Below are 21,884 nucleotides of genomic sequence, written 5' to 3' on the forward strand. Positions count from 1 at the left end.
GGGGTGCTGTTAGGGGGGGAAGTACTGAGGAAACCGCTCAGAACAAACCAAACAGGAGTAAACCATAAGTATGTTTCACTCCTATGAATCCCCTCCGCTGAGGAGTCTACTGGGCTTCTTAGCCAGCTACTGGAGCCCCTCTCACAACAAAAGTAATGGGGGGGATCTCTGACCCCTCTCTCACTCATTCTCTCTGAGGAAGCATGATAGTGGTGTGCTTTATGCAGGGTGAGAAATGTTTCTATTAGGGTGTATTTATTTATGGTGAATCTGGTGCAGGTTAGCCCACGAACATGCACACGCATGTTAAGAGGTGCTCTCTGAAAATCTTACCAATGTCCTCTCTCTCCTCTCCTCTCTTTTCCTCTCACATCCCCTCTCCCTCATTACAATCATCTTGGTAGGTAAATATTTACCAGATAGTGCCCAAATGGCAGTTGGAACCCAGGAAATGTCAGGGTGCTGGCTGTTTGACCTGTGTGTGTTTGCCTGCCTGCCTGCCCCACCGCCAGCCCAGTGAACTCTTCTAGGGAACGTGGTTCTACTGCCAGTCGCTTGTCTCTCCCCTGTGCTCCAAGGGACGCTGGCCAGGGTGGATGGACAGAGACGTGATTTATGGGAGTGCCACTCACAAATAACTCCTGCCTTTTACTCATGTAGTCCTCAGTGACAGCTAATGACAAAGGGATTTGAAATGACCATGTGTGTATGCTCGGTGGTGCGGCGCACAGAACAATTTGTATTCCCAGAGTTCTGTAATGGCTGCACAGGTAGGCAGGCAGGCGACGTGAGAGAAAGGGAGCGAGAGAGATGTTCTGTTCCTCAGCTCTCCTACCCTGTATTCTTGAAAACTAGCTCCCTCCTTTTTTTTTACCCTGCTCTCTTTCATCCCATTTTATCCTTATCAGTTCCATACTACAGCCGTGCCAACCCTCACTCACTCCTACACCTCCTCCCCTGTGTCCACACTCTCCTGCTCTGTCTCTCCCTCTGCCCTCTCGTTCTACTCTGTTTACTCCCTCTTTCTCTCTCTCTTCTATCTTTCCTTTTCTCGCTCTCCTCCTTCATTCTTTCTCTCTGCCACTCGTTCTTTCTTCGTACCCCAGGCCCCTCAAAGGTCCAGGCAGCTCCACAGACCCTCCATTGTCTTGGGAATGTGGTAGCTGTCTCCCTCCCCATCTCCTTCCCCCTCTCATCCTCCCCCTCTCTCTTGCAGGAGCTTGGGGTGCTGTGCTCTGCTGTGCTCCTGGGTCCTGATGGCCAATAGGTTACTGACTCTGACCTGAGAAACAGCACAGAGACCTGGAGAGGAGTGGAGCAGGAGGTCTGTGTGCGTGGGGCGTACAGGGGGAAACCTTTGTCTCGGTATGCTGAAAAGACAGCTGCTCTTTATTAGGAGGTCCCACATTTGCCTTTTTCTCATTGCCTGTGAATTACTCGTCTGATTCCTGTTCCCTCTAGCTCCCTTTGTCCTTGAAAAAAAAATGTTTATAAACCTACTAGTTGATTTTCACTTGGATCATATTCGACAATGGCTTTCTGAAATGTATGTGCATCGTGGGTGAGCGCAAGAGAATTCCTACCTATGCTTTTTTGTGTTTCTTCGAAAATCACTTTGTTAAGAGTAGCGGTCGAAGACTCTAAAGTGCATCCCTAGTATTATGTACTTACCAAAATGTTTCCAGAAGCTGGTGACACAGCAACACTGACATGAGATGGTCAACAACAGCCAGGGGTTCCCCAAGTAGTCACACAGTCGTCACTAGGTATACCATTAGGTGTATGAGCTAGTTAGTCAACAAAGGACTGGTGCCTCCGTTGTGGAGGGTCAGAGGGGAGATAGGGACAGTGGTGCTCCTGAGTGAAAGGTTGGCAATCACCCCTTGCGCCTTACCCCCCTCTGGATTTGGAGCAGACGCCTGCTCCCCTGAGAATAGCCTTCCTGCCAGCCAGGCCCGTAGTACTCCCTATCTGAAATAGGTTGGCTAAACTGGAACTGGATCAGACTGGGCTGACTAGGACCGGTTTAAAGGTCTCAGCCTTCCACACGTAGCTCAACCCCCATCTATCGCCTATCCAATTAGGAGGTGTATGTTTGTTAATTGGAGATGTGTTACTTAGTTCTTTATGAGCATTTCTCAAGCACTAGTTGCTGAAAATGGCCACAACATGTATGCTCATTTCTGACAATACTGACAGCATGCAAGTGATACTGTTCCTGAAAGTAACTCTCAGAAACCACACGGTTGAGAGAACTGCTCCTGCTCTCGCCTCTTCCCTCACCTCTCTCTCCTTACTCTACATTAGTAGGAGTAATATATGGTAATTATTTCATTGTTGCGATTTATAGACGTCTCGTTTAGGCTTTTAAGGTCCAACCACATTGCCTTTGGCGTTCTGTAATGTTTGCAACTCTCTCTAACTTCCTTGCTCTTTCTTTCTTTCTCAAATTTATTTTCCCTCTTTCTCCCTATCTAAGCCTCCCCTCACCTCCCTCCATCCTCCACTTTCGCAACTCTGCAAATCCAGTTGTGCAGGGATAGTGAGAGAGGAAAAAGGAAAAGGGAGAGGGTGGATTTTGGTATCCAGACTGCCAGAAACTCTTCATTTTTAATAAGTCCCAAAGGAGGTCTTGCCCATAAAGTATATTATATTATACAAACCTTCTGGCCAAGTTGGGGTACTGGGATCCCGGTTAGGAACGACACTGGCCCTTTAAGTGTTGGAGAGAGAGGAAGTCTGTCTGAGGCCTACAAAATGTGCCCTTTATTCAGGCAGCCTGCAGGTAGGAAACGGTGCATCAGAACTGCCGTGATGATTTCTGTAGACCTCATTGGATATCTCATTGGCAGACAGGGATCATACAGTTCACTCTGGCTACCCTATCTGAGGTCTGTGTGTAGTATTCAATGCCAAGGTGCTGGACTTGTTGGATTTGGTGTTTATATTGTTAGTTGTATTGTTTCTAGAGTCCGAATTGCTTCATGCCTCATTCTCAAAATAACCTTTTTAGAAAGAACATGCACTTACTATTCCAGCCATATACTACCATTGACTGAAGTGAACTCATGAGTGAGAAAGACAAGGAGTGTTTCTCAATATGCATACTACCGTGCACTGTCACGCTCCAAGTGCATTCTCAGAGGACGTTCTCTTGAGTACGATCTTGTGTGGAGAATGCATAAAACATTACTTTAGAGAAACACTCGCACTCCCCCTACTGTATTACCTAATGCTGCACCTCCCCATTCACTCAACCTTCTTCCAGCAAGGACAAGTACAACAATTGAGACAAAATAATATATTCACAAAGAAAACGTTTTATGACATAATTATCAGCTAGCTATATGTGAATCATAATAATCTAGCTAGCCATCTAGTTAAACAGGCAAAAATGACCTAAAACTAATGTTATGTGAGGTAGATGTCTATTCTTCATGGGTAGCTAGCTACAGTGGCTTGCGAAAGTATTCACCCCCCTTGACATTTTTCCTATTTTGTGGCCTTACAACCTGGAATTAAAATATATTTTGGGGGGGTTTGTATCATTTGATTTACACAACATGCCTACCACTTTGAAGATGCAAAATATTATTATTGTGAAACAAACAAGAAATAACACAAAAAAAAACAGAAATCTTGAGCGTGCATAACTATTCACCCCCCCAAAGTCAATACTTTGTAGAGCCACCTTTTGCAGAAAATATAACTGCAAGTATCTTGGGGTATGTCTCTAAAAGCTTGTCACATCTAGCCACTGGAATTGTTGCCCATTCTTCAAGGCAAAACTGCTCCAGCTCCTTCAAGTTGGATGGCTTCTGTTGGTGTACAGCAATCTTTAAGTCATACCACAGATTCTCAATTTGATTGGGCCATTCCAAGACATTTAAATGTTTCCCCTTAAACCACTTGAGTGTTGCTTTAGCTGTATGCTTAGGGTCATTTTTCTGCTGGAAGGTGAACCTCCATCCAATTCTAATCTCTGAAAGATTGAAACAACAGGTTTCCCTAAAAAAAAATCCTGTATTTAGCACCTTCCATCATTCCTTCAATTCTGACCAGTTTCCCAGTCCCTGCCGATGAAAAACATCCCTACAGCATGATGCTGTCACCACCATGCTTCGCTGTGGGGATGGTGTTCTTGGGGTGATGAGAGGTGTTGGGTTTGTGCCAGACAGCATTTTCCTTGATGGCCAAAAAGCTCAATTTTAGTCTCATCTGACCAGAGTAGCTTTTTACATAAGTTTGGGGGAGTCTCCCAAATGCCTTTTGTCAAACACCAAACGCATTTGCTTTTTTCTGGCCACTTTTCCGTAAAGCCCAGCTCTGTGGAGTGTACTGCTTAAAGTGGTCCCATGGACAGATACTCCAATCTCTGCTGTGGAGCTTTGTAGCTCCTTCATTAAGTGTTATCTTTGTTCTCTTTGTTGCGCCTCTGATTAATGCCCTCCTTGCCTGGTCTGTGAGTTTTGATGGGCGGCCCTCTAGTAAAAATTCCCTTAAACTGTCCTTAAGCCATTTTGCCACAACCTGGAAGTATGCTTGGGGTCATTGTCCATTTGGAAGACCCATTTGCGACCAAGCTTTAACTTCCTGACTGATGTCTTGAGATGTTGCTTCAATATATCCACATAATTTCCCTGCCTCATGATGCCATCTATTTTGTGAAGTTCACAAGTCCCTCCTGCAGCGAAGCACCCCCACAACATGATGCTGCCACCCCCGTGCTTCACGTTTGGGATGGTGTTCTTCGGCTTGCAAGCCTCCCCTTTTTCCTCCAAACATAACGATGGTCTTTATGGCCAAACAGTTTTATTTTTGTTTCATCAGACCAGAGGACATCTCTCCAAAAAGTACAATCTTTGTCCCCATGTGCAGTTGCAAACCATAGTCTGGCTTTTTTATGGCTGTTTTGGAGCAGTGGCTCCTTTCTTGCTGAGCAGCCTTTAAGGTTATGTCGATATAGGACTCTTTTTTTTACTGTGGATATAGATACATTTGCACCTGTTTCCTCCAGCATATTCACAAGGTCCATTGCTGTTGTTCTGGGATTGTTTTGCACTTTTCTCACCAAAGTACGTTCATCTCTAGGAGACAGAATACGACTACTTCCTGAGGGGTATGACAGCTGCGTGGTCCTATGGTGTTTATACTTGCGTACTATTGTTTGTACAGATGAACGTGGTACCATCAGGCGTTTGGAAATTGCTCCCAAGGATGAACCAGACTTGAGGAGGTCTACAATTTTTTTTCTGAGGTCTTGGCTGATTTCTTTTGATTTTCCCATGATGTCAAGCAGAGGCACTGAGTTTGAAGGTAGGCCTTGAAATACATCACAGGTACACCTCCAATTGACTCAAATGATGTCAAATGATGTCAATTAGCCTATCAGAAGCTTCTGAAGCCATGACATCATTTTCTGGAATTTTCCAAGCTGTTTAAAGGCACAGTCAGTGTATGTAAACTTCTGACCTACTTTTCATTTCACTTCATCAATTTGGACTATTTTGTGTATATCCGTTACATGAAATCCAAATAAAAATCTATTTCAATTACAGGTTGTAATGCAACAAAGTAGAAAAAATGCTAAGGTGGTGAATAGTTTTGCAAGGCACTGTAGATAGCCATGAAGAATTGTTATCTGGCTAACGAACAGTAGTAGCTAGCCATTTAGCCCTATAGACGTACGATGGACTTGCGATCTATGCACACCACAGTGGGTATTGTAGGCAGGTGAACATGCCAAAATAACATGGCATGTATTTATTAACGTGCCAATATAAAATATTATATTCAGGCAACATATGAGATGTGAATAGGCAACATTCATTCCAAAGTCGGAGTGTATTTACTCTGTCTTCAGCTCAAATAATATCCGACATTGCTTTCAAGAAACGTCATTGTTTTCTCTGCATACTTTCCGTTGAATCTTGCATCGATGTACATATTTTGAAGCATGCAAACAGAGTACGGCATTTGAGAAGGGCCCTCCATGCTCCAAATGAATTTTTTTCCCGTGCTCGGAGCACTGTAGAGTGCATTTGGAGAAATCCCCAGGATCTGTCTGTCTGTCTGACTCAGTCAATATAGTATATATGGTCCCCGTCAGAGCAGAGCAGTGGTGACACCTACAGTATGTGAAAGCAGTTGTAAAGGATTTGGAGAGGCGGGGATCAACATCACACTCTGTGCTCCTGTATATGACACATACAGTGGAGTCCTCTAGCGCCAGCCACCCTATTCCCTAATTAACCGTGTGTGTGTGGCCAGTGGCAGTCAGGAGAGGTGCCTTGTCCTTGTTTAGACTGGAGCTGTATTTTTGGGAAGGGCCCATAAGTAAGCATTTCACTAGTCTACACCTGTTGTTTACGAAGCATGTGACAAATAAAAATGGATTTGATTTCATTTAAATCGTTTAATTAAGCTCCATCATGGCACCTTTCTCTAGTGGCTGACACTGACCTAATGAGGGAGGGAAAGGTCACAGGCAGAGGAGGGGTGCTCACCTTTCACACTACGAGGGGTGTGTGTGTGTGTGGGTGTGTGTGTGTGTGCAGGGCTCTAAAGTGTGAACATTTTGGTTGCATATGCTCAAATATTTTTCTAGCTAGCTAAGTTGTTAGCTAGCTAGCTAACAACCTGGTAACTTTACTGGTAGGCTACATTGAACATTTTGGGGACACAGAAAGAAAGGAAAATGAATAGCTTCTTCGATATATCAATGATCATAGCAATAAATGAATCACTGATCTCTTGCATGTCCTCACTCACCGTGTTCTTAAAGAGACAGTGTACAATTTTCTATATAATCTATCTCAATAGGAAAATAGTGCTTTTACACAATGTGGAAACCTAATATTCAACAAATTACTTTGTAATTTCAATAACAGGTATTTGTATAATTGTGTTTTTTAAAATAATTATAAACAAATGTATTTACAGTGTTACCTTTAACCTCTATGGGATACCTGGCCAAAAGCCAGGGAAAATGCAGAGCGCCAAATTCTAATAAATTACTATAAAAATCAAACTTTCATTAAATCAAACATGCAAGACAGCAAATTAAAGCTACACTTGTTGTGAATCCAGCCAATGTGTCCGATTTCAAAAAGGCTTTTCGGCGAAAGCAAACGATGCTACTATCTGAGGATAGCACCTCTGTAAACAAAAAGCGAAAATCATATTTCAACCCTGCAGGCCGACACAAGACGCAGAAATACAAATGTAATTCATGCCTTACCTTTGACGAGCTTCTTTTGTTGGCACTCCAATATGTCCCATAAACATCACAAATTGTATTTTTGTTCAATTAATTCCGTCGATACATATCCAAAATGTCCATTTATTTGGCGCGTTTGATCCAGAAAAACACCGGTTCCAACTTGCGCAACGTGACTACAAAATATCTCAAAAGTTACCTGTAAACTTTGCCAAAACATTTCAAACTACTTTTGTAATACAACTTTAGGTATTTTTTTTACATAAATAATCGATAAAATTGAAGACGGAATTATCTGTGTTCAATACAGGAGGAAAACAAACTGTAGCTAGCTTTCTGGTCACGCTCCTCTATCTAACAGTACACTACAAGTGACCCTCGTTCTGAACAGGGCTACTTCTTCATTACACAAAGGAAAAACCTCAACCAATTTCTAAAGACTGGTGACAGTCTTCCAGTGGAAGCGGTAGGAACTGCAAGAAGGTTCCTTAGAAATCTGGATTCCCAATGAAATCACATTGAAAAGAGAGTGACCTCAAAACAAACAAAAAATCTGAATGATTTGTCCTCGGGGTTTCGCCTGCTAAATAAGTTCTGGTATACTCACAGACATGATTCAAACAGTTTTAGAAATTTCAGAGTGTTTTTTTTAATCAAATCTACTAATAATATGCATATCTTATCTTCTGGGGATGAGAGGCAGGCAGTTGAATTTGGGCATGCATTTAATCCAGACATGACAATACTGCCCCCTGTCACCAAGAAGTTAAGTATCTAGGGTACAACATGTGCTTCAGAAGTAGCTAGAATACGTAAAGGGCCAATATAGGGTATATCCCAATCTATTTCAAACATTCTTTCCTGGTGCTCCTAAATGTGATGTTTTGTAGCTGTGTGTATGTGGGCAGGGTTCAGTGTCCTCTCCTCTCAGTCACTAAAGAGCAGGCCAGCAGGGGGGACCAGTGGAATGGGGTCAGTGAATTAAACAGAAGGGTATCCTCACCACTGGTTATTAACATCTGACGCGGCCAATAAGGGCCTCCACAGCCCTGTGCGTCCGGACTGATGTTGCATCCCTCTCACGCGGTTTTGTGTCAGTTTCACTTAGTTGTAATTTAAACCCGACAGACAGAAAGGCTCAGGTAAGTAGCTGCTCCTTGCTCTCTAAACGCCAACGCAGGGAGAATGGAGAGAGGTGTTTGTTGTTTTTGCACCTGTAATGGGGGCACACACACATCCCCAGAGAGTCTGTCACACGTTAACCCTATCAAGAACACACACACACACACACACACACACACACACACACACACACACACACACACACACACACACACACACACACACACACACACACACACACACACTACAACCTCATGTACAGTGGGGCAAAAAAGTATTTAGTCAGCCACCAATTGTGCAAGTTCTCCCACTTAAAAAGATGAGAGAGGCCTGTCATTTTCATCATAGGTACACTTCAACTATGACAGACAAAATGAGAAAAAAAATCCAGAAAATCACATTGTAGGATTTTTCATGAATTTATTTGCAAATTATGGTGGAAAATAAGTATTTGGTCAATAACAAAAGTTCATCTCAATACTTTGTTATATACCCTTTGTTGGCAATGACAGAGGTCAAACGTTTTCTGTAAGTCTTCACAAGGTTTTCATACACTGTTGCTGGTATTTTGACCCATTCCTCCATGCAGATCTCCTCTAGAGCAGTGATGTTTTGGGGCTGTTGCTGGGCAACACGGACTTTCAACTCCCTCCAAAGATTTTCTATGGGGTTGAGATCTAGAGACTGGCTAGGCCACTCCAGGACCTTGAAATGCTTCTTACGAAGCCACTCCTTCATTGCCCGGGCGGTGTGTTTGGGATCATTGTCATGCTGAAAGACCCAGCCACGTTTCATCTTCAATGCCTTTGCTGATTGAAGGAGGTTTTCACTCAAAATCTCACAATACATGGCCCCATTCATTCTTTCCTTTACACAAATCAGTCGTCCTGGTCCCTTTGCAGAAAAACAGCCCCAAAGCATGATGTTTCCACCCCCATGCTTCACAGTAGGTATGGTGTTCTTTGGATGCAACTCAGCATTCTTTGTCCTCCAAACATGACGAGTTGAGTTTTTACCAAAAAGTTATATTTTGGTTTCATCTGACCATATGACATTCTCCCAATCTTCTTCTGGATCATCCAAATGCTCTCTAGCAAACTTCAGACGGGCCTGGACATGTACTGGTTAAGGAGGGGGACACGTCTGGCACTGCAGGATTTGAGTACCTGGCGGCGTAGTGTGTTACTGATGGTAGGCTTTGTTTCTTTGGTCCCAGCTCTCTGCAGGTCATTCACTATGTGGTTCTGGGAATTTTGCTCACCGTTCTTGTGATCATTTTGACCCCTCCACGGGGTGAGATCTTGCGTGGAGCCCCAGATCGAGGGATATTTTTGTATGTCTTCCATTTCCTAATAATTGCTCCCACAGTTGATTTCTTCAAACCAAGCTGCTTACCTATTGTAGATTCAGTCTTCCCAGCCTGGTGCAGGTCTACAATTTTGTTTCTGTGTCCTTTGACAGCTCTTTGGTCTTGGCCATAGTGGAGTTTGGAGTGTGACTGTTTGAGGTTGTGGACAGGTGTCTGATGATAAGTTCAAACAGGTGCCATTAATACAGGTAACGAGTGGAGGACAGAGGAGCCTCTTAAAGAAGAAGTTACAGGTCTGTGAGAGCCAGAAATCTTGCTTGTTTGTAGGTGACCAAATACTTATTTTCCATTATAATTTGCAAATAAATTCATCAAAAATCCTACAATGTGATTTTCTGGATTTTTTTTTTCATTTTGTCTGTCAAAGTTGAAGTGTACCTATGATGAAAATTACAGGCATCTCTCATCTTTTTAAATGGGAGAACTTGCACAATTGGTGGCTGACTAAATACTTTTTTGCCCCACTGTATAACTAACTGCTAGTTAGGCTCTTCCACTACCGCGCAGACATTAGCCAGACACTGATGTATGCTGACACACTGATGGTTATTGTATGTGTTGGTCTGCTCTCAGCACAAGTGTCGCCCAGGTATTATATCTGCATCCGTGTGCCTGTGATGGGGAGATTGCTAAGCAGCAGGAGCCTTAGCAGGGTGTCTGGGGCAAGATGGGTGTTGAGTGGAGACAGTCCCCCAGCCAAGAGGCCTCCTCCTGGGCTGACATCTCACAGGGCTGTCAGAGGCTCCAGGGGCCCTGATGTGGGATGCTGCTGAGGCAGAGGTGTGTGTGGTTGGGAGGGGTCTGAGGATTGGCTTGGTCAGGGTGGTAGATCAGGGCGGCAAGGGGGTTCCTTCTTCCCTCCCTAGAAGATTTGTTTACTGATACTTAATGTACCTGATTGACACAACAGCTGCCAGATCAGTGGGAGGAAAGCCAGCGGTGTGCCGAGCCGGCCTCCTCTCTCCACTTGTCATGGAGGGCTTTCCCATGTAGTCATGTTTGGAGTCAGGTTCCTGCGCCACGCTTCTCTCTCTCCAATTGATTAAAGGGCACATCTGTAAGCCAGCAGCCCTGATTACGCATTCCAGCCTCTCCAGCTAATCTTTATAGAGCTGACTTCAGTGACAGAGTTATTGGAGCAGTTCAAGCTGGGTCTGAGGACAGGAGGAGAGAGGAGGAGAGGGAGGGGTGGTGATGACAGGCAGCAGTCGCGTGGCCATGAATGCAGTGGTTTGTCATGGAGATCGACTGAGGCTTTCCAGCCCCAGTCCCAGTCCCAGGCAGATGCATGGCCAAGCAGTCTGTCTGCCAGCTCCACTCTGATCTACTGACTACTACAGTCCCGCCACTGGCTGAGTGTATGACTGTGTACACACACGCACACGCACACACACACACACACACACACACACACACACACACACACACACACACACACACACACACACACACACACACACACACACACACACACACACACACACACACACACACACACACGCAGCACCATCTTTCCGAAATTAATTGATTCCAACCTGTCTGGAGCCTCTCCCACCTGCTCATTAGCTCCAGATGTATTTCTTTCTGAATCCTCCCATCCCCCATAAACCTCAGCATCTTACCATGAATTAACTCCACTCTGCTGTCCAGCTCCAGCTCTGATATTCATATTGTTCCAGTAGCAGAAATAGAAAAGCCATAGCATTGGTGGATATTGTAGGCTTAGCCGAGTAGCTAAATCCACTCCTGGATATGTGCAGAGTAGTGTGTGTGTCTGCAGGAGTCTAGCGGTCTGTGTCTGTGTGTGTTGTGGCCAGCCAGCAGGTGATCAGTGTTGCCCTGCTTGTCTCGGAGCAGATAAGACTGGATCCATTACCCCCCCTGGAACCGATGTCCAGATCAATGGGGCAGATTGCAGCGCTCACTCACTGTCTCATGTCCAGCTAGGCAGCAAGTGATACTGATAATTAAAAAAGCAGTAGCTAATTACTTCAGAGTGCTCACAGAACAATCAATGGGTTTGGGTTGGTTGTGTGTTCCTTCTTAGGAGATATACAGACCCACTGGAAGAAAACATCATAAACTTTATTATTGATGGCTAGGAGGGAGGGATGGGAGCGTAAGCAGGGCATAGTGCTGCTGCTGCATAAATACAGGAGAAAGAAGGAGCAGAGACAATGGTGTGTAAAGGGTTCAATACTGTGGGGATTTTGTGTATCCGTTTGTGTGTTTGAGAGATTGAGAGAGGGGGAGATAGAGGTGGCTAACAGACCAGCTATCAAAAGCCACAGGCTCCTTTAAACTACATTGCGCTCTCTCTCGCTCTCTCTCGCTCTCTCTTGCTCGCTCTCGCTCTCTCTTGCTCCCTGGCCAGGCTGATGATTGACGGCCTGAGGGTTTTAATGGGCACTGGAGAGAGAGAGCTGAGGTTGGTGTTGTCATGGCAACAAGGAGAACGGGCCTTTTGCTGCTTTACCTGGGAGTGCAGTGGAACATCGCTGGCTGGCTGGCTGGCTGGCTGACTGGCTGTGTGCTTCACAAACATGTACCCCTCCTCTCCTCCTCATCCCCTCCCCTCTTCCTCTCTCCTCCTCCCTACCCTGACCAGTCCATGTCAGCTTCTACTGACCAACTGGCCGCCTGCGGTCAGCACAGCTACCCAGAATGCCTCTGATCACACTGCAGATTATGCAGATGAGCCCGCTTGTAATTCTCTCTGCTCAGACAGACTCGCCACTGTCTACCTCTTGTGTGTGTGAATATCCTCTATCCACAGTATCCTCAACTGACTGGACATACAACTACCAGTAGTTTATTTGGGGTCACCAGTGAAAATTCTTTATTCCCATGTGCCTCCATTATACCTGTTTTTGTTTAGTCCAGTCTGTCTCTCCATTGATCTTCCACTGGCTCAGTCCTCGCTCAGTCGTACATGTTTAACATGCTGAGGGCTGCTGTGTGTGCTTTGCTTTCTAACATTTCTTTTTTTCAATTGTTTAGCACAATTTTGAAAACAGGGCCCGGTTTGTCAAAACACTAAACACAATTAGCACAACCCTACAAAGTAGCACAACACTTCAGATCATTTGCAAAATGGAACACTTTTGTCAAAACTATACACAACTTCATAAAAACAATATTTTGTTACCATAAGAAACACACACATTTCATATGACTTCAATCTTTTTGAACCAGTTACACACTGCTGTTGCTAACCTAAAACACTTTTAGCAAGTCTAATTGTCAGTGATTAGAGTGCTGTAAATGAAGTACACAGAGAAAGTACAACAATACAAACACTACACAAGACCAATGCTGCAGACTGAGGCAATAATTTATTTCTCTCCATATACCCAAATCAGTCAACATGGAGAATCACAACAGAACATGTCCCAGTTTTCATGCTACTACAGTAGTGTGCATAACACTATTAGCTCAGCAAACAGACAAGCGTAAAATACTGTATCCAGTACAGGTTACAATTACAGTAAATAACAACAAACATTAAAAATAATCTGAAAAAAAAACAGACAATATTGTACAGAAAATACTACAGTAAACATACTATACATTATCTCTTCTCCTAGCTGGATCTGGCCAGAGAATTTCATCAACATCACAAGCAATATTGTCATTAGTAAGACAACGCGGGAAGAACCGTCTTGAATGTCGAATCCATCCTTGCACAGCTGCGGCATCGACTTGGTCACAGGCGTCGTCCATGGCCTGAATGAGGGGTATCTGAGCCTGGGGCTGGAGATCGTAAACCTTCCTGGCCTGAATGAGGGGTATCTGAGCCTGGGGCTGGAGATCGTAAACCTTCCTGGCCTGAATGAGGGGTATCTGAGCCTGGGGCTGGAGATCGTAAACCTTCCTGGCCTGAATGAGGGGTACCTGAGCCTGGGGCTGGAGATCGTAAACCTTCCTGGCCTGAATGAGGGGTACCTGAGCCTGGGGCTGGAGATCGTAAACCTTCCTGGCCTGAATGAGGGGTACCTGAGCCTGGGGCTGGAGATCGTAAACCTTCCTGGCCTGAATGAGGGGTACCTGAGCCTGGGGCTGGAGATCGTAAACCTTCCTGGCCTGAATGAGGGGTTCCTGAGCCTGGGGCTGGAGATCGTAAACCTTCCTGGCCTGAATGAGGGGTTCCTGAGCCTGGGGCTGGAGATCATAAACCTTCCTGGCCTGAATGAGGGGTTCCTGAGCCTGGGGCTGGAGATCGTAAACCTTATGACAGATGCCACTGTATATCTGCTAAGATTTGTCTGAACTCTCAGTCCAGCCTCCCTCAGCGTCAATCCGTGGTTCACAACATGGTCCACTAGTGTTGCACGGATGTCATTTGAAAAGTTTGGTCCTCTTCTTCTTTGTGCACGTTCTCCTCCTGCTTCAGGTCTTCCTCGACCTCTGGCTCGACCTCTGCCTCTGCCTCTTCCTCCTCCTCTTCTGTGTACTCCTCCTCTCACCCTCACTCTTCTTCTGACTCCTTCCATTTTGGTTGAAGGCAGGTGAATCTACCTGCTGCATTTTTATAGTGCTTAAACCTGATTGGTGTGTCTACAATTTAGCAATCATGTGTTTGTGCACCTGATGGCTGTGTTTAACAGATTGGCTCATAGGTGTGATAATTTGACAGTCAGTGCTTTGGAATTGCAAGGAAGTGACATCATGATATATTTCTGTGTCTGATGTATACAAGTGTGTTTGGTGTTTTGCAAATCACTGTGTGTAATGTTTTGCAAATAGTGTGAAGCTGACAATGTGCTTACAGTTGTGCAAATCTAGCCTTGTGTTTTGCTCCTTTAGTGTAAGGTTTTGCTATTTGTGGGAAAAGTTCAACTTTAGTGTGTAAGCAATCGTAAAAAACTGTAACATGATGGTAGTAGTGTGGCCTTGGGTTCCATTTTCAATCAGCCAACATGGCGGCTCCACTGTACTGGACAAACAGCTGCCATTGACTAAATACTGTACATGCTGACAAACCCAGTTAACCACCTCTCATCACTCACTCCCCTCCCCTCTGCCCTCTCTCCATTCATTCTGTTCTCCCCCTCACTCTCCTCTCTCTCCTCTCCCACTCTTCTTTTCTCTCCCCTCACTCCTATCTTCACATCCCTCCCGTAGTCACACTCTTTCCTCTCCCCCTCTCCTCCTCTCTTTTATCCCCTCTCTCCCTCTCCATGACCAAGCATTCACACTGCTGCCTCCCATACATAGTATGCACTAGAAGTCGTTGACAGGTAACTAAATGGTCAGCAGTTGGTCCTCGCCCAGATAGGGCAGGTTTGAAGCTATTTGAAGACATTTATAATCTACCACTTATGCAGTCACTATATTTTCTTTGTCTACTGAATAAAGCAGTAACTACATAGCCTCTGTTCCCTGGCAACTGGTTCAACTATATGTAATGAAAATACCTTCTCACTACCATTATCTTACAATCACATCAAGCTTTTTTTATCCGCTTAGTTAGTGTGTGTGTGTGTGTGTGTGTGTGTGTGTGTGTGTGTGTGTGTGTGTGTGTGTGTGTGTGTGTGTGTGTGTGTGTGTGTGTGTGTGTGTGTGTGTGTGTGTGTGTGTGTGTGTGTGTGTGCAACACACACACACACACAGGGCCCGTTAGTGAGTGTCTGGGCCGAGCGGGTTAGGGATGGAGGGGCTGTTTGCACTGTGATGGCTGGGGGGGGTCTGGTTACATGGGGTGAGAGGGGAGGAGAGGGCTCTGGGCAGCTGTGTAATCCCCTTCACTGGGTGCTGCCTGGTGAATAGACAGCCTGAGAAACATACAACAGACTCAGCCACTGCCTTACATACCTTGGGGGAGGGGGTTCAACCCCCTGCTTAGGAGAGATTTCACCACAGCTAGCCAAACACAAACAAGCACACACAACATATATTTCATTTATTTTGTATTTCTACTCAGCATAAATGCTTACAAATTCATAAAGAGAGACAGATTCTTGTCTTTTTAATATGGTCTGAATGCAGCGAAGAAGAAGCAATCTGAGCCAGACGGTCAGGTTGCAGATAATGTTACGCCTTACACTCCACCCATTTCTTCTGTCTGAAAACGCCAAAACCACCCAAAACAATCCACGTCTTTCCTCATGTGGAATACAACCCCGAGCAGTGGAGACTAGGCTACATCAGACTCTATTGTGGTGAAGGGAGAGATTTATTTCATTGCCTTTGTGTGTAGTATAAGATATGTGTTGTTCTGTGTAGTGAGTGTGAATGACTTGTGTGTGCGTGTTTGTTTCAGAGTACTAAGTGTGTGTGTGTTTACTTTGTGTTTTGCAGAGTGCAGCTGCTGCCCCTAGTCCGGTGATGGGTAACATGCCCCCCAACGATGGCATGCCTGGTGGACCCATGCCCCCGGGCTTCTTTCAAGTAAGATCTCTCGCTCGCTTGAGGTAGACTAGGTCTGGCTGGCCAGGGACAGGGAGGTTGGGATGGGAGGGAGGGTTTTCTCTGGCTTGTGTTACTCTGCTAATTCCTCCTGTCATCACTGCTGTCTGATGGCTGTCTGGGAAGCTAGGGAGGTCACCTGATGATGGGGGCGCGCACCCTATCTGACTACACACACACCGTCGTTTAAACATACTGTATCCTGAAAATATTCTCTTGTTGATCAAATGTCATTAAGCTACTGCAAATATGGCTTCCAGTTTTGTCCAGTGTGGGTTTTTGTCCAGTGTGTGGATGTTTGTCCAGTGTGTGGATGTTTGTCCAGTGTGTGGGTCCAGTGTGTGGTTTTTGTCCAGTGTGTGGGTGTTTGTCCAGTGTGTGGTCCAGTGTGTGGGTTTTTGTCCAGTGTGTGGGTGTTTGTCCAGTGTGTGGGTGTTTGTCCAGTGTGTGGATGTTTGTCCAGTGTGTGGGTTTTTGTCCAGTGTGTGGATTTTTGTCCAGTGTGTGGGTTTTTGTCCAGTGTGTGGATGTTTGTCCAGTGTGTGGGTTTTTGTCCAGTGTGTAGGTGTTTGTCCAGTGTGTGGATGTTTGTCCAGTGTGTAGGTGTTTGTCCAGTGTGTGGGTGTTTGTCCAGTGTGTGGGTGTTTGTCCAGTGTGTGGGTGTTTGTCCAGTGTGTGGGTGTTTGTCCAGTGTGTGGGTGTTTGTCCAGTGTGTGGGTGTTTGTCCAGTGTGTGGGTGTTTGTCCAGTGTGTGGGTGTTTGTCCAGTGTGTGGGTGTTTGTCCAGTGTGTGTTTTTGCGGGGCTGGCTGTTGTACTGTCTTCTGTTGGTCCTGTTAGCCATGAGCGTGTGTGACAGAGAGAGGGGGGAGAGGGAGAGAGAGAAGAGGCCGAAAGATGGAGAGGGAGAAGAGGCAGAGATGAGGGAATGACTGAGAAAGAGAGGGACTGGGAGAGAGAGGAGAGATGGGGCAGCGAGGGAGGAAGAGGCAGATATGAGGGAATGACTGAGAAAGAGAGGGACTGGGAGAGAGAGGAGAGATGGGGCAGCGAGGGAGGAAGAGGCAGAGATGAGGGAATGACTGAGAAAGAGAGGGACTGGGAGAGAGAGGAGAGATGGGGCAGCGAGGGAGGAAGAGGCAGAGATGAGGGAATGACTGAGAAAGAGAGGGACTGGGAGAGAGAGGAGAGATGGGGCAGCGAGGGAGGAAGAGGCAGAGATGAGGGAATGACTGAGAAAGAGAGGGACTGGGAGAGAGAGGAGAGATGGGGCAGCGAGGGAGGAAGAGGCAGAGATGAGGAAATGACTGAGAAAGAGAGGGACTGGGAGAGAGAGGAGAGATGGGGCAGCGAGGAGGAAGAGGCAGAGATGAGGGAATGACTGAGAAAGAGAGGGACTGGGAGAGAGAGGAGAGATGGGGCAGCGAGGGAGAAGAGGCAGAGATGAGGGAATGACTGAGAAAGAGAGGGACTGGGAGAGAGAGGAGAGATGGGGCAGCGAGGGAGAAGAGGCAGAGATGAGGGAATGACTGAGAAAGAGAGGGACTGGGAGAGAGAGGAGAGATGGGGCAGCGAGGGAGGAAGAGGCAGAGATGAGGGAATGACTGAGAAAGAGAGGGACTGGGAGAGAGAGGAGAGATGGGGCAGCGAGGGAGAAGAGGCAGATATGAGGGAATGACTGAGAAAGAGAGGGACTGGGAGAGAGAGGAGAGATGGGGCAGCGAGGGAGAAGAGGCAGAGATGAGGGAATGACTGAGAAAGAGAGGGACTGGGAGAGAGAGGAGAGATGGGGCAGCGAGGGGAGGAAGAGGCAGAGATGAGGGAATGACTGAGAAAGAGAGGGACTGGGAGAGAGAGGAGAGATGGGGCAGCGAGGGAGAAGAGGCAGAGATGAGGGAATGACTGAGAAAGAGAGGGACTGGGAGAGAGAGGAGAGATGGGGCAGCGAGGGAGGAAGAGGCAGAGATGAGGGAATGACTGAGAAAGAGAGGGACTGGGAGAGAGAGGAGAGATGGGGCAGCGAGGGAGAAGAGGCAGAGATGAGGGAATGACTGAGAAAGAGAGGGACTGGGAGAGAGAGGAGAGATGGGGCAGCGAGGAGGAAGAGGCAGATATGAGGGAATGACTGAGAAAGAGAGGGACTGGGAGAGAGAGGAGAGATGGGGCAGCGAGGGAGGAAGAGGCAGAGATGAGGGAATGACTGAGAAAGAGAGGGACTGGGAGAGAGAGGAGAGATGGGGCAGCGAGGGAGAAGAGGCAGAGATGAGGGAATGACTGAGAAAGAGAGGGACTGGGAGAGAGAGGAGAGATGGGGCAGCGAGGGAGGAAGAGGCAGAGATGAGGGAATGACTGAGAAAGAGAGGGACTGGGAGAGAGAGGAGAGATGGGGCAGCGAGGGAGGAAGAGGCAGAGATGAGGGAATGACTGAGAAAGAGAGGGACTGGGAGAGAGAGGAGAGATGGGGCAGCGAGGGAGGAAGAGGCAGATATGAGGGAATGACTGAGAAAGAGAGGGACTGGGAGAGAGAGGAGAGATGGGGCAGCGAGGGAGGAAGAGGCAGAGATGAGGGAATGACTGAGAAAGAGAGGGACTGGGAGAGAGAGGAGAGATGGGGCAGCGAGGGAGGAAGAGGCAGAGATGAGGGAATGACTGAGAAAGAGAGGGACTGGGAGAGAGAGGAGAGATGGGGCAGCGAGGGAGAAGAGGCAGAGATGAGGGAATGACTGAGAAAGAGAGGGACTGGGAGAGAGAGGAGAGATGGGGCAGCGAGGGAGAAGAAGCAGAGATGAGGGAATGACTGAGAAAGAGAGGGACTGGGAGAGAGAGGAGAGATGGGGCAGCGAGGGAGGAAGAGGCAGAGATGAGGGAATGACTGAGAAAGAGAGGGACTGGGAGAGAGAGGAGAGATGGGGCAGCGAGGGAGGAAGAGGCAGAGATGAGGGAATGACTGAGAAAGAGAGGGACTGGGAGAGAGAGGAGAGATGGGGCAGCGAGGGAGGAAGAGGCAGATATGAGGGAATGACTGAGAAAGAGAGGGACTGGGAGAGAGAGGAGAGATGGGGCAGCGAGGGAGAAGATGCAGAGATGAGGGAATGACTGAGAAAGAGAGGGACTGGGAGAGAGAGGAGAGATGGGGCAGCGAGGGAGAAGAGGCAGAGATGAGGGAATGACTGAGAAAGAGAGGGACTGGGAGAGAGAGGAGAGATGGGGCAGCGAGGGAGGAAGAGGCAGAGATGAGGGAATGACTGAGAAAGAGAGGGACTGGGAGAGAGCGGAGAGATGGGGCAGCGAGGAGGAAGAGGCAGAGATGAGGGAATGACTGAGAAAGAGAGGGACTGGGAGAGAGAGGAGAGATGGGGCAGCGAGGGAGAAGATGCAGAGATGAGGGAATGACTGAGAAAGAGAGGGACTGGGAGAGAGAGGAGAGATGGGGCAGCGAGGGAGGAAGAGGCAGATATGAGGGAATGACTGAGAAAGAGAGGGACTGGGAGAGAGAGGAGAGATGGGGCAGCGAGGAGGAAGAGGCAGAGATGAGGGAATGACTGAGAAAGAGAGGGACTGGGAGAGAGAGGAGAGATGGGGCAGCGAGGAGGAAGAGGCAGAGATGAGGGAATGACTGAGAAAGAGAGGGACTGGGAGAGAGAGGAGAGATGGGGCAGCGAGGGAGGAAGAGGCAGATATGAGGGAATGACTGAGAAAGAGAGGGACTGGGAGAGAGGAGAGATGGGGCAGCGAGGGAGAAGAGGCAGAGATGAGGGAATGACTGAGAAAGAGAGGGACTGGGAGAGAGAGGAGAGATGGGGCAGCGAGGGAGGAAGAGGCAGATATGAGGGAATGACTGAGAAAGAGAGGGACTGGGAGAGAGAGGAGAGATGGGGCAGCGAGGGAGGAAGAGGCGGATATGAGGGAATGACTGAGAAAGAGAGGGACTGGGAGAGAGAGGAGAGATGGGGCAGCGAGGGAGGAAGAGGCAGAGATGGATAAGTAGAGGGAGGGAGTGAGAGAAGGGAAGTCTTACTCCACTGTTCTCCACTGCAGCAATTGCCTCCCTGCTCAGCGGCCAGTCAGGCAAAAGAGAGTGTAACAAAAGCCTACACACACACACCCACACACACACACACACACACACACACACACACACAAGCACGCTGGATCAGTGTGTAGTAGTAAAGTATGGAGCAAAGATCACACCAGTTATTCCCTTGGCATCGTTTTACAATGGTGTACTGTAGACACATACACACCGACAGAGCTCTCTGACAGACTGCCCCTCGGAGTCATTTAGTCTGTTGTCTATGCACAGTCAGATCTTACTAATCATGTGTTCTGTTTCCACTACTGTATTTGTTATCCAAGCTTAGCCCTCTGTAGAGGTTTCTCCAGCAGAGTTGTGGTGTGTTCTGAAAAATGATAACCCCTTCACTGTTATGGACAAACTCTGTCTTCTCTTTACTAATGATCTTCCTCCTCTCCCCCCTCCTTCGTGTGCCTGCTATCTTTCTCTCATTCACTTTTGTTCTCTATCTCTCCCTCACTCTCTGTCTCACTCTCTCAACATCTCACACACACACACACACCGACACACCGACACACACAACAACAACTCAGTGACTTCTGTCTCTGCCCCCTCTTTCTTCTGCTAATCTCTCCTCCATGCAGGATTCAGCTACCTTCCTCACTTTTTACACCATCACCCATCATTCCTCAATATTCCTGCTTCTTTCTCTCTCTCCTCAGCTGACTTGTCTGTTTCTTTCTGTCAGGGAAAAAAGTACAAGAAAAAGTTTTAAAAAGTAGTGCATAAATCAGAGTGCTTGCAAGGTTGTACAGTACTGTGTGTGTGTGTGGCTGTGTGGGTGTGGCTGCGTGGGTATGGCTGTGTGGGTATGGCTGTGTGTGTGTGTGTGTCTGTGTGGGTGTGTCTGTGTGGGTGTGTGAGTGTGCATGGCTCTGTGAGTGGCTGTGTGTGTGTACATGGCTGTGTGTGCGTGGCTGTGTGTGTGCGTGTCTGTGTGTGTGTGTGCGTGGCTGTGTGTGTGTGCGTGTGTGTGTGGCAAGGCTGTGTGTGCAAGGCTGTGTGTGTGCATGGCTGTGTGTGTGTGTGCGTGGCTGTGTGTGTGCGTGGCTGTGTGTGTGTGCGTGGCTGTGTGTGTGAAAAGGCTGTGTGTGTGTGTGTGTGTGTGTGTGTGTGTGTGTGTGTGTGTGTGTAATGTATGCGTAGCTGTGTGTGTGTGTGCGTAGCTGTGTGTGTGTGTGTGTGTGTGTGTGTGTGTGTGTGTGTGTGTGTGTGTGTGTGTGTGTGTGTGTGTGTGTGTGTGTGTGTGTGTGTGTGCAAGGCTGTGTGTGTGCAAGGCTGTGTGTGTGCAAGGCTGTGTGTGTGCAAGGCTGTGTGTGTGCATGGCTGTGTGTGTGGTGTGTGTGTGTACGTGGCTGTGCGTGTACGTGGCTGTGTGTGTACGTGGCTGTGTGCGTATGTGGCTGTGTGTGTGCGCGTGTGCGTGTACATGGCTGTGTGCGTGTGTGTGTGTGTTTGTTCAAGGCTGTGTGTGTGTATGCGTGTGTGTTTGTTCAAGGCTTTGTGCGTGTGTGTGTGTTTGTGCAAGGCTGTGTGTGTGTGCATGGCTGTGTGTGTGTGCATGGCTGTGTGTGTGTGTGGCTGTGTGCGTGTGTGTGCGTGGCTGTGTGAGTGGCTGTGTGTGTGTGTACGTGGCTGTGTGTGTGTATGGATGCGTGTGTGTGTGGCTGTGTGTGTGTGTGCATGGCTGTGT

General features: G+C 47.3%; 1 protein-coding gene across 2 annotated transcripts in view; it reads left to right on the plus strand.

Moving 5' to 3' along the window:
* Positions 1–21,884, plus strand: part of LOC118359223 (single-stranded DNA-binding protein 3-like) — a 135,696-nt gene that overhangs the window by 78,579 nt on the left and 35,233 nt on the right. For both annotated transcript variants that reach the window (XM_052480521.1, XM_052480522.1), the window contains exon 5: positions 16,011–16,100. In XM_052480521.1, coding sequence (XP_052336481.1) covers positions 16,011–16,100 — 90 coding nt within the window. The remainder of the gene's footprint in view (positions 1–16,010; positions 16,101–21,884) is intronic.

This window comes from Oncorhynchus keta, chromosome 26 (assembly GCF_023373465.1).
Source record: "Oncorhynchus keta strain PuntledgeMale-10-30-2019 chromosome 26, Oket_V2, whole genome shotgun sequence".
Taxonomy (NCBI): Eukaryota; Metazoa; Chordata; class Actinopteri; order Salmoniformes; family Salmonidae; genus Oncorhynchus; species Oncorhynchus keta.